The sequence below is a fragment of the Theropithecus gelada genome, chromosome 19 (genome assembly GCF_003255815.1).
Source record: "Theropithecus gelada isolate Dixy chromosome 19, Tgel_1.0, whole genome shotgun sequence".
NCBI classification, from domain to species: Eukaryota; Metazoa; Chordata; class Mammalia; order Primates; family Cercopithecidae; genus Theropithecus; species Theropithecus gelada.
Window position 1 is genome coordinate 46,637,339 of NC_037687.1, and position 14,542 is coordinate 46,651,880.

At 55.9% G+C, this 14,542-nt stretch overlaps 1 protein-coding gene across 2 annotated transcripts; it reads left to right on the top strand.

Moving 5' to 3' along the window:
- Nucleotides 1-206: 206 nt before the first annotated feature.
- Nucleotides 207-9,948, top strand: CEBPA (CCAAT enhancer binding protein alpha). Of its 2 annotated transcripts, XR_003116954.1 has the most exons (2): nucleotides 237-1,703; nucleotides 9,938-9,948. XR_003116954.1 is itself a non-coding variant. In XM_025369060.1 (1 exon), the coding sequence occupies exon 1, from the start codon at nucleotides 351-353 to the stop codon at nucleotides 1,419-1,421; it is 1,071 nt and encodes a 356-aa protein (XP_025224845.1). In that variant the 5' UTR covers nucleotides 207-350; the 3' UTR covers nucleotides 1,422-2,824. The 2 variants fall into 2 exon arrangements, 1 of the variants encoding a protein (XP_025224845.1); XM_025369060.1 differs by lacking the exon at nucleotides 9,938-9,948 and having other exon boundaries at nucleotides 207-2,824.
- Nucleotides 9,949-14,542: the final 4,594 nt, after the last annotated feature.

Consider the following 14,542-nt stretch of genomic DNA (forward strand, 5'->3'; position numbering starts at 1 on the left):
CTTGGAGCGAGCGCCGCGGCTCTGCTGGTCGCGCAGGAGGCGGTGGGCGTTGCGCCGCGGCCTGCCTGGGGAGCGCAGCGCTGGGCCCCGCTCGTTCGCCGCTCCATCCCGGCAGCGCGCTAGGACCCAGCGGGCGCCGCGCCGCCGCCGCCCGAGGACAGAGGCCGCCTCGGACTCTAGGGGGCGACGCGGCCGCCGGGTATAAAAGCTGGGCCGGCGCGGGCCGGGCCATTCGCGACCCGGAGCTGCGCGGGCGCGGGCGAGCAGGGTCTCCGGGTGGGCGGCGGCGACGCCCCGCGCAGGCTGGAGGCCGCCGAGGCTCGCCATGCCGGGAGAACTCTAGCTCCCCCATGGAGTCGGCCGACTTCTACGAGGCGGAGCCGCGGCCCCCGATGAGCAGCCACCTGCAGAGCCCCCAGCACGCGCCCAGCAGCGCCGCCTTCGGCTTTCCCCGCGGCGCGGGCCCCGCGCAGCCTCCCGCCCCACCTGCAGCCCCGGAGCCGCTGGGCGGCATCTGCGAGCACGAGACGTCCATCGACATCAGCGCCTACATCGACCCGGCCGCCTTCAACGACGAGTTCCTGGCCGACCTGTTCCAGCACAGCCGGCAGCAGGAGAAGGCCAAGGCGGCCGCGGGCCCCGCGGGCGGCGGCGGCGGCGGCGACTTTGACTACCCGGGCGCGCCCGCGGGCCCCGGGGGCGCCGTCATGCCCGGGGGAGCGCACGGGCCCCCGCCCGGCTACGGCTGCGCGGCCGCCGGCTACCTGGACGGCAGGCTGGAGCCCCTGTACGAGCGCGTCGGGGCGCCGGCGCTGCGGCCGCTGGTGATCAAGCAGGAGCCCCGCGAGGAGGATGAAGCCAAGCAGCTGGCGCTGGCCGGCCTCTTCCCTTACCAGCCGCCACCGCCGCCGCCGCCCTCGCACCCGCACCCGCCGCCAGCGCACCTGGCCGCCCCGCACCTGCAGTTCCAGATAGCGCACTGCGGCCAGACCACCATGCACCTGCAGCCCGGTCACCCTACGCCGCCACCCACGCCCGTGCCCAGCCCGCACCCCGCGCCCGCGCTCGGCGCCGCCGGCCTGCCGGGCCCCGGCGGCACGCTCAAGGGGCTGGGCGCCGCGCACCCCGACCTCCGCGCGAGTGGCGGCGGAGGCGCGGGCAAGGCCAAGAAGTCGGTGGACAAGAACAGCAACGAGTACCGGGTGCGGCGCGAGCGCAACAACATCGCGGTGCGCAAGAGCCGCGACAAGGCCAAGCAGCGCAACGTGGAGACGCAGCAGAAGGTGCTGGAGCTGACCAGTGACAATGACCGCCTGCGCAAGCGGGTGGAACAGCTGAGCCGCGAACTGGACACGCTGCGGGGCATCTTCCGCCAGCTGCCAGAGAGCTCCTTGGTCAAGGCCATGGGCAACTGCGCGTGAGGCGCGCGGCTGCGGGACCGCCCTGGGCCAGCCTCCGACGGGGACCCAGGGGTGGTTTGGGGGCGCCGGATCTCGAGGCTTGCCCGAGCCATGCGAGCCAGGACTAGGAGATTCCGGTGCCTCCCGAAAGCCTGGCCAGCTCCGCTTGTCCCCTCCCTTCTTCTGCGCCGGACTTGGTGCGTCTGAGATGAGGGGGCCAGGCGGTGACTTCTCCCTGCGAGGAGGGGAGAATTCTTGGGGCTGAGCTGGGAGCCCGGCAACTTTAGTATTAAGGATAACCTTGTGCCTTGGAAATGCAAACTCACCGCTCCGATGCCTACCGAGTAGGGGGAGCAAATCGTGCCTTGTCATTTTATTTGGAGGTTTCCTGCCTCCTTCCCGAGGCTGCAGCAGGCCCCCATGAGAGAAGGAGGGGAGCAGGCCCCTGGCAGGAGGAGGGCTCAGGGGGCTGAGATCCCGACAAGCCAACCGGCCCCAGCCGCTCCTCGGAGCCTGTCCTTAGAAATGGGGGGAAACATAGGGACTTGGGGCTTGAAACCTAAGGTTGTTCCCCTAGTTCTACATGAAGGTGGAGGGTCTAGTTCCACGCCTCTCCCAGCTCCCTCCGCACACACCCCACCCCAGCCTGCTATAGGCTGGGCTTTCCCTTGGGGCGGAACTCACTGAGATGGGAGTCACCAGGTGACCAGTGGGAGCCCCCACCACGAGTTAGACCAGAAAGCTAGGTCTTGAGTCAGCTCTGAGGATGCATACCCGTGGTGGGAGATGGAGACCTAGAGATCTGGCCGTGGGCGGGCTTGGGGAGTGAAGGGCCACTGGGACCCTCAGCCTTGTTTGTACTGTATGCCTTCAGCATTGCCTAGGAACACGAAGCACGATCAGTCCATCCCAGAGGGACGGGAGTTATGACAAGCTTTCCAAATATTTTGCTTTATCAGCCGATATCAACACTTGTATCTGGCCTCTGTGCCCCAGCAGTGCCTTGTGCAATGTGAATGTGCGCGTCTCTGCTAAACCACCATTTTATTTGGTTTTTGTTTTGTTTTGGTTTTGCTCGGATACTTGCCAAAATGAGACTCTCCGTCGGCAGCTGGGGGAAGGGTCTGAGACTCTCTTTCCTTTTGGTTTTGGGATTACTTTTGATCCTGGGGGACCAATGAGGTGAGGGGAGTTCTCCTTTGCCCTCAGCTTTCCCCGGCCCCTCGGCGGCCTGGGCTGCCCACAAGGCTTGTCCCCCAGAGGCCCTGGCTCCTGGTCGGGAAGGGAGGTGGCCTCTGGCCAACACATCACTGGGGCTGGGAGCAGGGAAAGACGGCTTGGTTCTCTTCTTTTGGGGAGAACGTAGAGTCTCACCCTAGATGTTTTATGTATTATATCTATAATATAAACATATCGAAAGTCAATGTCGGTGTCTTTTTAAAACCAGAAAGAAACTACTTCCAAGGTTGTCTGTGGGCCAGGCCACATTTGTAAATAATACAGCATTTTCCCTGGCGGCAATCCTGACTTTCATGAGCTCTCCATCCACCCCCAGCCCCTCTTTACCCTAAGGGGGTGACTTACTTCCCCCAGGCAACACAAATAAATAGCAGAGGACAAGGCTCCAAACGGAGAGTGTCCAGAGCCTGAAGGCAGTCTCGGGGTCAGGAGAGGGGGCCTTCGAAGAGGTTACGGGGCTGAGGCTTTGGCAAGGTCTTATCTGCCCCTGGGAGGAGAGGGAGTCCTCTGCCTGAGGGGCAGGCCAGGCTCAGCAGGCCTAGGCTCAGGGAGCCCTTTGTCCAGACTTCCTTCCAAATCACCTACAGCTCCAGCCCCGGCAGCCTCACTCACACCCACCGCAGCTCCAGCTTCCACCAGGACCCTCAGCCAGCAGGAAAAGGCCTCCAGTGGTAGGACCCTCCAACCCTCTCCTCTTTCCCTAGACCATGTGGCTATACCCTACCCCTGCGAGGCCCAAAGGCAGCCTGAAGAGAAAGACCCCTCCATCCAGCCCTCCACACCTGCCCAGCCCCAGCCCTCACAGGAAAGGCGGCCGAGGCAGGCCTGCAACAGGGGTCTGGTCCTGCCCCCCACACTGGCTATTCAAGAACCGCCCCAGCATCCACACTCCCCACTGCATTCATCCTGTACCCAGCAGGGGACTGAGTGCTGGCGTGCCCCCAACTCCAATGAGCACCCTGTAGGGTCAGGCACTCCAGCACCCCCTTAGCAGCAGTGACAGCTAAACAAGGGAGGGCAGCCCTTATCCCTGAACTCACACGGCCTGGGAGGAAGAGGCCCAGGAGGCTGATGGTGCTTTGCAAATTTTATCCTCTTGGAGGGTAAAAGACAAATTGCGCTTTTTTTTTTTTTTTTAAACTCTGCACCGAGAGAATGTTCACTGAGTGGCTTACTGTGCGTGCCAATGCGGGCTGGGGCATTTTCGAGAAATTACACGTTCCTTTTACACTCTGGAAGTTCAGCTTTACCTGCCTGCGTGGTTAGCTGGCACCCCTTCCGGCCCCCTGCTCTGTCCTGTGTCTGGCCGCCTCCTCACCCACGGCCGCCCTTGGCAGAGGAGAGGCCACGAGCCCAGTGAGTAGGCGGCGCCTGCCCTGCCACCCTGGGAACAGAGGAGGCAGAGCCCCACCGCGTGCCCAGAGGCCTGGGGCAGGCCACAGCTTGCTAAGCCCCAGCAAACCCTCTGAGTTCCGTGCTAATTCCAGTTTTTCTTGTTTGAGGGGGCTGATCCCTGGCTTCCCCCTTTCCCCCCCAGAACAGGTCCTAGGACGGGAGGGGGTGGGGCGACCCTCCTGCCCTCACTCCTTCCCCTCCTCTGTGCTGTGCCAGCCCGCTAGGGCTTTCCTCTTTCAAAGCTGTCGGCTCCGGAAGGGATCCCTCCTACCCCGAGTCCTCCTGGTCCTGAGTTCCAGGGTGTGCTTTGTTAGGGCCAAGACGGATCCAATCCCATCCAGCCCCAGGAAAGGGATGAGGGGGGCGAGGTCCCCAGGGTGGGCCAAAGTAGAGGGGAGGAGGGCCCTTTGGGCGGCATGGGGTGAACTTGCCCAGCACGTACCCCGTGCCCAGCCGTAGGGGCCTCCTGGGAATAGAGTCGCCCTTTGCCACCCGCTGCTTCCTGCAGGGTTCCTCACAGTTCCCCTCCTGACTGCGGCCTTCAGGAAGAACCACTCCAAGAGCCCAGCACTGAACACACCTCAAGTACTTATCGGATGTCTACTGTATGCCAGGGCCTGCACCAAAGACGGGGCGCTGGGCTGGGACCAAGCAGACTCTGCTCTGGCTCTCAGGGAGCTCACACCCTTGAGGCCCCAAGCTGTGGTTTAAGGGTGCCAAGTGCAATGAAGGGGAGCTCAGAGTGTGAACGGGGTCCACAAGGGAGGGCTTTCTGGAGGCAGCAGCTTTGATGAAACACCTAGGGAGGGTGGCCTCCTTCTGGCCACCTGGATGCGTCTGGATGCTTCTCCTTTGCCCTGATCTCCCCTTGACAGGTAGCACCAGACTGCAGGGACCTCGCCCCCACCTTGCTGTGCCACTCCTGAACCCTCTGTCCCATGACAGCGCTGTTCAGGGTTAGCTGGCCTTCAAGGAAAGGGCAAGGGTAGAAGGGAGGGAGGCATCTCCTCTGCTGCCAGATGCTTCCTGATGGCTTAGTGCTGTCACGGATATTACTCTTATCTCCTGGATCTCCTGGGAATCTGTGAACGTGGGGTTTGGCCCTGACACCTGCGATGAGCCACTGGGCCTGGTGAGGAGTGTCTGCCCCTCCCAGCTCTCCCACCCGCTCCTTCCCAGACAGGAACCTGCCAGGCCTCCTCCAGGAGCTGCTGGTCTCACAGGAGGGGAAGGGGCCCCTCATGGGGAAGGTCAAGGGAGAGCAGAAACCCCCGACTTTGTTTAGCTGAGAGGGGCCTCCAAGGCACCCACAGGCCTTCTCCAGCCACGGGGCAGAGTCCTTGCCTAGACGGTGTTGATATTCCAGCTGTTTCTTTCCTATACTAGTGAGGATGGAAAGGCTTTTCTGTTCCTTTTTTTTTTTATTTATTTATTTTTTTTTTTGAGACAGGGTCTCACTCTGTCACCCAGGATGGTATACAGTGGTGCAGTCACCACTCCCGCAACCTCAAACTCCTGAACTCACACAATCCTCCTGCCTCAGCCTCCTACTCAGCCTTTAAGTAGCTGCTGGGATTAATTTTATTTTTTTGTAGGGATAGGGGTCTCACTGTGTTTCCCAGGCTGGTTCAGAATTCCCGGCCTCAAGCAATCTTCCCTCCTCAGCCTCCCAAAGTGCTGGGATTACAAGCATGAGCCACCCTGCCCGGCCTCTTTTTCCTTTCTTTAGATAAAATTAACCCACCAGCACCTTTGAAAGCTTTCTCGGTTCTGTGAAAGACTCTTGCTATCCCTTCTCCCTCGACAGCCCCACCCCTCCCCCTCCCCCACGCCCCTCTCTGCGGATGGAGCGTTTGACGTAAGCTGAGGCCCAGGAAAGATATCAATTCACTATCAAAGCATCCTAGCCCCATCCCAGAGCAATTAAAAAGCCAGATGGAATCTCTGGGAAAACGGCATTAATAACATGAACAATCTGTGTTGGCCGGGGGGAACCCAGGAGCCCCAGGCAGGGGTGGGGCTGTGGAGGGAGGGAAGCTGGGGTGCCGAAGTGGAAGCTCGCAGCAACATCTCCGCCCTGTTGTGACGGCCGGCGATGGGGCCGCTGTAAGGATATGCTAGGTCCAGCTGCAGCTGGGCTGTCCCCTCCAGCCCTTGCAAGGCCCACAGTGCACCCTGGATCCTGGTGGCTGCAGACCGAGCCAGACAAATGTGGAACCCATTACTCAGACAGCTGCAGCCCTGGCCAGCCCCATTCTGGCACCCAAGAGCTTTGCTTCCCTTCGGTTTGTTTTTATTTATTATTTTTCTAGCCTTCTGGCCCCACCCACTAGGAACAGGCCTCTCCGGGTTTGGCTGGCATAGACACCCTTTCTCTCCATTTGCTGTGCCCACATCCGCTGCCTGTGCTCGACAATAGCAGAAGACAGTGTTAGGGAACCCCAGTGGGCCTGAACCCCAGAAACTCCCCTTAGAATGCAAAGGCTGGGTACAGTGGCTCATACCTGTAATTCCAGCACTTTGAGAGACTGAGGTGGGAGGATTGCTTGAGTCCAGGAGTTCAAGACCAGTCTGGGCAACATAGTGAGACCCTGTGTCTCCAAAAATATTATGCAAGTGTGGTGGCACATGCTTGTAGTCTCAGCTACTCGGGGGGCTGAAGAGGGAGGATCGGTTGAGCATAGAAGTTGGAGGCTGCAGTGAGCTATGATCACACCATGGCACTCCAGCCTGGACAACAGAGCAAGACCCTGTCTCAAAAGTAAGAAGAAAACTGAATGCAAAGTGGTAGATACCTCGGGCAAGATCAGCTGAGCTCTCGAAAGCCAGCATGATTGCTGGGGCAGTGGGGCACAGGGTTCACACTGCCTGGCTGCCTCGAGGGGCCCCGAAGAGGCTGGACCAGGGCGACAGGCAAAGAATCCTCTACGAATTCAAAGCCTTTTCTAGGCAGAATCAAGAAGTGAGACTTTTCTACAGCAGTCCCGTTTTTCAGACTTGTCTGCAGTCTTGCCCGACTTAAAGACATAGTTCTCCTGCAGCCATCAAGCTGGGGTGGGAAACTAGCTTGTTTAAGATACATCCTTTGTGGATTGTCGCATAGCCAGAGAGCCATTTGCTGACACTCATCCTCACTGTCCCCTCGACCTCATCCTCCACCTTTATCCTCCCTGGAAACTCTTCTCCCCAAAGTCACACTAGCTCGGAAAGCCAAATCAAATGACCACTCCTGGGGTCCTTCCTGCCTGTCTTGGCCTCCTGTGAACTTGGCCGCAGCAGACTTTCAGTGTCTGGCTATGCAGGTCTTGAACATACGTGTTTGAATGCAAGGATCTCTCTCCTTCTTTACAAGACACCCTCACCCTCTCCTTTCTATCCAAGGGTCCACTGGGTTGGCCCGAGGTCCACCAAGCAAGCCGCACCATTGTTGGAGGCAACGCAAGAGCACAATAAATAAGGCTCTCCCATGGTGGCGCACTGAGTTGTAGCTTCTACAGTTACTTTGTTGTTCTGTTTTGTTTGACAAAGTCTTACTCTGTTGCCCAGGCTGGAGTGCAGTGGCACAATTTCGGCTCACTGCAACTTCCGCTTCCTAGGTTCATGTGATTCTCCTGCCTCAGCTTCTTAAGTAGCTGGGATTACAAGCATGCACCACCACGCTTGGCTAAATTTTTATTTTTATTTTCTTTAATTTTTTTTTATTTTTAGTGGTGATGGGGTTTCACCATGTTGGCCAGGCTGGCCTCGAACTCCTGACCTCTAGTGATCTGCCTACCTCGGCCTCCCAAAGTGCTGGGATTACAGGCGTGAGCCATCACGCCTGGCTTTGTTTTTTTGTTTGTTTTGTTTTGTTCTTTTTTTTTTTTTTTTTTTTTGGGGATGGGATTTCACTGTTGTCGCCAAGCTGGAGTGCAATAGCGCATTCTCAGCTCACTGCAACCTCCACCTCCTGGGTTCAAGCGATTCTCCTGCCTCGGCCTCCCAAGTAGCCGGGATTACAGGCACATGCCACCATACCTAGCTACTTTTTGTATTTTTAGTAGAGACAAGGGTTTCACCATGTTGGCCAGGCTGATCTCGAACTCCTAACTTCAGGTGATCTACCCCCCTGGGCCTCCCAGAATGTTGGGATTACGGGTGTGAGCCACCATGGCTGGCCTGTTCTGGTTTTTTTTGAGTCAGGGTCTCTCTCTATCGCCCAGGCTGGAGTACAACCTCCACCTCCTGGACTCAAGGAGGTCAAGTAGCTGGGACTATAGGCACACACCACTACGTCAGGTGCTAATTTTCAAATATTTTTGTAGAAATGGGGTTTCACTTTGTTGCCCAGGCTGGTCTGGAACTCCTAGACTCAAGTGATCCTCTCTCCTCGGCCTCCCAAAGCACTGGGATTACAGGCATGAGCCACGGCACCCGGCCCCTGAAGTTACTTTTGACATGCAAGAATCCTAAGAAAGGTAACCCATCTGATCCTAGATAATCTTCCCTGCCTTCATGTGATTAGTTTATCACCAGAATCAGAGGTCTGGCCAGGCCCCAGAGAGACAGTCACGCTCTGCAGGAGACTGTGTGGGGAGGAGGTGAGATTTCCAGAAGAGGGGACAGGGTAGGGGAGAAGCAGCCCTGTCTGTCCCCAAGCTGCAGGAGCCGCAGGTGAGCATGGGGGAACAAGAACGACCACATTTCTGCTTTAAAAGCTATTTCAGGGCTTCGTGTCTCTTATCTCCGCTCTAGAACGACTGGCAAGGTTGTTATTTAGGGACTACAGCCTGAGGGTGGGGACCCTGGGGACAAAATGTGGTGGCCTAGAGCCAGGGCATGTCACTCAGGGACCCTGACGGAGCTTGAGGGAGCCTTCACCGCCTGTCCCAAGCCCTCTTGGATCTGAAGATCTTTTCTTCAGCCAAATGGCAGCCCAACCTTTCCCCAGAAACACAGCCTTTCTTCCCTGATCCACTGCCGCCATCTCTTCCCTGCCTCGGCCATGGAGGCCTCGGAGAGTCCTTCACCTCCCTCCAGCCAAGCACAGCACCCTCCCCCAGCACCCCCCAAGAATGCCATGCCCTCCCGCAGATGCGGAAATGTGGCTGATTTACAGCGGCCTTTCCCGTGCACATGTTGGGCAATGGTCTCAGCCGGCTCAACCCCTGCTCAGAGAAAGGGGGTGGGGATGGGTCAAGGGGGCGTCAGGGCTGGGTGTCTGCTCCAAAGGGAGCCGCCGTGACCTTCAGCATCAGGTTAGGACCCGTCTGAAGTAGCCTCCTTGAGCGATTTACAATTTGCAAACACGTTTTATTTGATTCCTGAGTTTTGCTAGAGCAATTACCGTGACTAAGCATGACAGATCACTCCTAGCACGGTGTCTGCTCGCTGTTAGGAAATGTGTGTTTGCTTCACTCTTTTGCCTGGTGCGGCAGTGTTTTAAAAATAGACTCATTCACTGTACTTGAAGGCAATTTGTTCCAAATTTTCCCACTAATTTGATTTTAATCTGATATTTAAAATTCATGTGGCCACATTCCCACTAATTTATAAGGACTAAACCCTACCTGGCAGCTGTTTAATTGGCCTTAGCCCAGGAGGCCACAGGACAAAGGATTTATTCCGGAACAATTTGAAGGCACTGAGGTCTGTCATGCTGAAATATATGCCTCACTCAGCATCGCAAGTGCTATGCCTGGAGCCAGGACCATTGGGCATGGAGCTGAAGGCTGCAGAACCCTGGCTCACAGCGGGCCTTCAGTCTCGTACTGGACACATAAGTGAAGCCCGGGCACCCTGACACGGTGCACACTCTAGGTGTGTGCTCAGTTGGTTTCTGGAGCAAAGCAATCTGTTCATGGGTGACAAGGAGGCGTTTCCTGTTTCTCCCATCCCATGATGAGGATGGCCTGTGGGAAGAGGGCCTTGCCATCCTGGCATCAAACCAAATCCTGGCCTTGCCTCTTGCTGACTGGGTGGCCCCGCACTGAGTCTGTCAGTTTCTCTGAGCTTCAGTTTCCTTTTATGCAAAATGTATGCAAACCAAGTAGCATGTCATGGAGTTGTGAAAGGTAAACAGGGAAAGCTTGTGAGACACTTGGCTCCAACTAATGATTTCCACGTGCTGGGGCAGAAGGCAGAGTGGGAGGCTAGGACACACCTTGGCCCCTGAAAAATGCTGTGGAAGGAGACAGCCTTCTTAAGAATTTAGGGCAAAATGCTTGTTCCAGACAACCAAAGAACTGAAGTCATTTTAATGTTGTTTAGATTCTCCCCCTTCAAATGCCTTTCATTTGCTTAGAAAACACTTAATGAGCTCATTCTGGGGGCAGAGCCCCCTTGCCAGTGACTCTGAAGGCTGAGCACAGTGGTCAAACCCTGTACAACACTCAGACGAGCAGGCACAGGTGCCCCGTGTGCTTGTCGGAGTAAAATGCTCTTTGTGGGCCGGGTGCAGTGGCTTATGCCTGTAATTCCAGTGCTTTGGAAGGTCGAAGTGGGAAAATGGCTTGAAGCCAGGAGTTTGACACAAGACTGGGCAGCATAGCCAGACCCCCATCTCTACAAGATTTGTTTTAATGTTCTTCATACAAGTGCAGAATCCCAGGTGATGACCCATGGGGAGTCCAAGAGAGAACAAGCATTCTCACTGGGGTGGCGGCCTCCCCAGGTCCTGAGAGAGTCCTCGGCCCCAAGGGCCTCCCGATTAACTTCTGTTTGGAAGGCTGTGACCTCAGCAAGTAGAGGGGCGGGGGTGGGGGTCCTGCCTTCCCCTTGCTGGTGAGAAGGGAGTCAGAGACATGTGCTGTGTGTGTCAGGGGTGGGGAACACATCCTGCTCCCTTGCCCCCTCACTTCCCAACTGGGTCATCTCAGCGCTTGGCATCACAGCTGGTTTCCATTTGCCCAACCCAGCTCGGGCCCGGGAGGTCAGCATGAGCCCTGCAGGAGAGCCGCCCAGGCAGGGCTTCCAACAGCCAGGGAAGCTTCTGGGGTCCTGGGGTGTCCTGGAGGAGGGGCATGAAGGCAGGTAGGAGGAGGCCTCAGCCAAACTTCCCTAGTGCCGGGGCCCCCAACAGGAAAAGGTTCTAGAAACCCTGCCCTGCCAGGAATGCTACCACGAGGGTAATTCAAGTTAATGAGCAAACTCCTCAGGCAAGGAAGGCAGGCAGCTCTTGGGCCCCTCCGCCTCCCTGTTCAAGCACAGGAAGCTGTTGGATTCCACTTGCCAAGCCAAAGGAGGGCCACAATTATGAAGAGGGACTGGGAGGCCTTAAATCATTAGCTTCTTCACCTGCAGATCAGCTGGGCTCGGTGCAGGGCAGCAGAAAGGACAGAGGAGAGGCTGGGGTGTGGGTGACTCCCAGAGCAACCGGGGAGAGGGGCGACATGGGGGTGCTGGTGCAGGTACAGCCACATGCCACCTGCATGCAAGCTCAAGGCCAACGCAGGGCTGGAGGGGTCAGACCCAGGGGCTCAGGGTCCCCCCATGTGCAATTCCCAAGTTCACCGAGGCCTGGGCTCCTTTGTTCAAGGAGCAATCTTCTCTGGGAGAGGTGGAGGCGTGAGTCACAGGCCAGGCCCCTGAGCCGAGGGGAGGTGGGGACGATGGCTCCAAGCCTGAAATGTGTCAGAGGTGAGATGAGCATCTTGAGCGAGGCAGTGATGTTGCTATGGGGGGCAGCACTGCCTGGGGTGTGTGCGAGCCACGCTGGAGGGACAGCAGCCCGCTCCAGGCTCCTCTGCCTCCCTGGGAGGCACCAGACTCCTCAGGGTCCCAGCCGCTCATCCAGGAGCCGAGCATCCCAGGAGGTGCCCCAGCCAGGTGCCCAGTGCCACAGAGCCTAGGCCCCTCAGAGACCCTTTTTACCGGGAGCAGTGATAAAACCAGGGCTGGAACACAGGCAAGAACGGCACCTGAGCTCCTAGACTCCCCATCCAGTGGGGTAGTTTAACCCTCTGTACCCTGAAATCCACCCAGGGGAGTGAAATGCTCCTGTTTCCCCAATACTCTCATGATATGGGCTCAATTCCATCACACCTCCCGCCACTGCCTCCACTCAACATTCCTCAACTCAATTTCCTTTAGTTTTCAGTTTAAAAAATTAAATCAACTGCATGCTGTTTGGAACATGTTTGAGAATTTCAAAATCGAACGGCATGTCCGAGACATTGCAGAGCCAGATCTGGGGGACCACATGACACACCAGGCTTCGCTCATCAGGGGCTGGGAGATCAACCACCAGTTGGCCACCCCTCTCTGCTTTTGCCCTGAGACTGGTGTCCTGCCCAGCACATGGGCCTGGAGGGACCTGCTGCTGGGGGTGGGGGAATCTGGCACATGCCTGAGGGCGAGGGTGGGACCAGGGCCTCCCTGAGCTCCACCATGGAGCTGCTCACAGCACCCAGGCCCTGACGCTGGTTACACAAGGGCTGGGCCTGCCTTCCCGCCCACTGGGGGTGTGGTACCATGTGTGCGCCCTAGCCTCAACACACACCTGCTGTGTGACCTGGCGCAGGTTTGGCAGCCTCTCTGTTTGAGCATGTCTGAGAGGCGTGCCGAGATTCCCAGAGGCAAGATGATGAAGGGTGTCCCTCCAGAACAGAGCAACTGCGAGAACCTGATTCCAGGACGAGTCACCATGAGGAGGCCAGAGACCAGGCCACCTGGCCACCAAGTGGGGAGCATGAGTCACAAACAAGCTACCCACCTACCAAGCAGATCACTCGCCCATCCAAGAAAGCACAAGGCTGGGAGGTAGAGGGTGGCAGGACCCAGGGTTGGGGAATGTCCTGCCTGCCTCTGGAGCCCAGCTCCTAGGTCCTTGACAGCCAGGTCCTAGGTGATGCTGGTGTGCTGGGAAGCGAGGGACATTGGTGCTCCTTTGGACCAATTCATATCAGTCAGCTAGTGAATGAGACTCCACCAAGCACCCCTAAGGGCCCAGGCACAGAATGGGCAGACAGAGGTCAGTGGACAGAAGAGGAACAGTGTCTAGGAGGAAGATATCAGCATCAGCACTGAATCAGGGTGGGAGAGACGCATTCCTCACCCACCCACTCATGCCTTCGGACCCCTAGTTGCTTGTGGAATGTTGTCTTGCTATCTCCTAGTGCTGGTCAGCAAGGCCTATGGGAGGGAAGAAGGGACAGGAGGATGCAGCTGTGGTCATCTCAGAGCTGCCCAAATAGTTCCTAAGAAGGCAGAAGTGAACCACAGAGGCAGGAGACAGGCAAGAGTTGATTTCTCACTCCTGATCTTGTTTTCATGTGTCGTTTGCTATATTTTACTTGGTATTGTACAACACTGTGGCCTTTGGCCAAGAGTAGACTAGGTCCAGAATCTCCCATTAGTATGTTTTGAATTCTAGGGTGTCTGAAACATGGAGATGGATTGATTGTCACCAAGGCACAATGAGTCAGTGCTTCTTCTCACGCAGTCATGTTTTAGTTCTAGAAAATGTTTACCCATACTCATCCTTAAAACAATGGCTCCACTCCACTTCCTCTCTCCTCACCTTCAAGGACAAGATGAAATATATTAGGTCTTATTCTTTATCTCATATCTTCTCTTTTGTATTTTCTTTTTGTCTTTATGTACTACAATTGTGATAATTTCTTCTGACACCCTTTCTAGTTTACTAATTCTCTTCTCAGCTGTGTTTAATCTATTAAACCTGTCCATTGAAACTCTTGGTCTTGGTTATTGTAGTAACCTTCATTTCTAGAGATCCTACTTGATTCTTTTGCAGATCTGATATTTCACTTTTTATAGATTCCCATTTCTGCAGTTATTTTTAAGCATGTCTTATTTCTTTAAACATCATAGGCACAGTTACTTTATAGTCAATAATTTGAAGTCTGTGTATCAATTCTTCCAGTTTTTACTCACAATGTCTTGTATGTGTGTGTCTGATTATCTTTGACTATGTGCTGGTCATTGTTTTGATAAATCGTTTATAAGAAAGATTTAGGACAAAGGTGCCTTCCACTGGAGATCATTTTCATTCTCTCCTGCCAAACACTGAGGAACACTGACATTTCAGGACCACCTTAATCAACTATTAAGGTTTAGTGGTCCCTAGCCCAACCAGGAGATGAGAACTTAGATTGGAAGTTCATGTGAGGGCTGATTTACTTCTGGTTCACCTTTATCCCAAGGGTGTAGCCCTTTGAAGTTCTGCATCAACATGGGATGGGTGTTCTATTATATGCCCCACCTTGTATGAGCCCCAAAGTTTGATTTCTGTCTCTTTCATTCCATGAGGCTATCAAAACAAGATTTGCATTTTTGGGGTGCAGAATGTGCCCTAGGGAAAAAGTGGCTTCTTCTCTTGCTCACCTGTCTGGATTCCTTTTCTCCTCAATTTTGTCCTGGTGGTTCCCTTCCTTCCTTTTAACACATTTTATTTTATTTTTTTATCCAGCTGTTGTTTACAGCAAGAGGATAAGCCCAAATAATCAAGTGTGCCAGTACTGGAAACTGGAAGCCCTCCTTTGATTCATTCATCAGGTATTGGTGGAGTG

Bases quoted from the DNA above. Each gene is read 5' to 3' on its own strand.
- CEBPA (XM_025369060.1), top strand. From the start codon at position 351: ATGGAGTCGGCCGACTTCTACGAGGCGGAGCCGCGGCCCCCGATGAGC.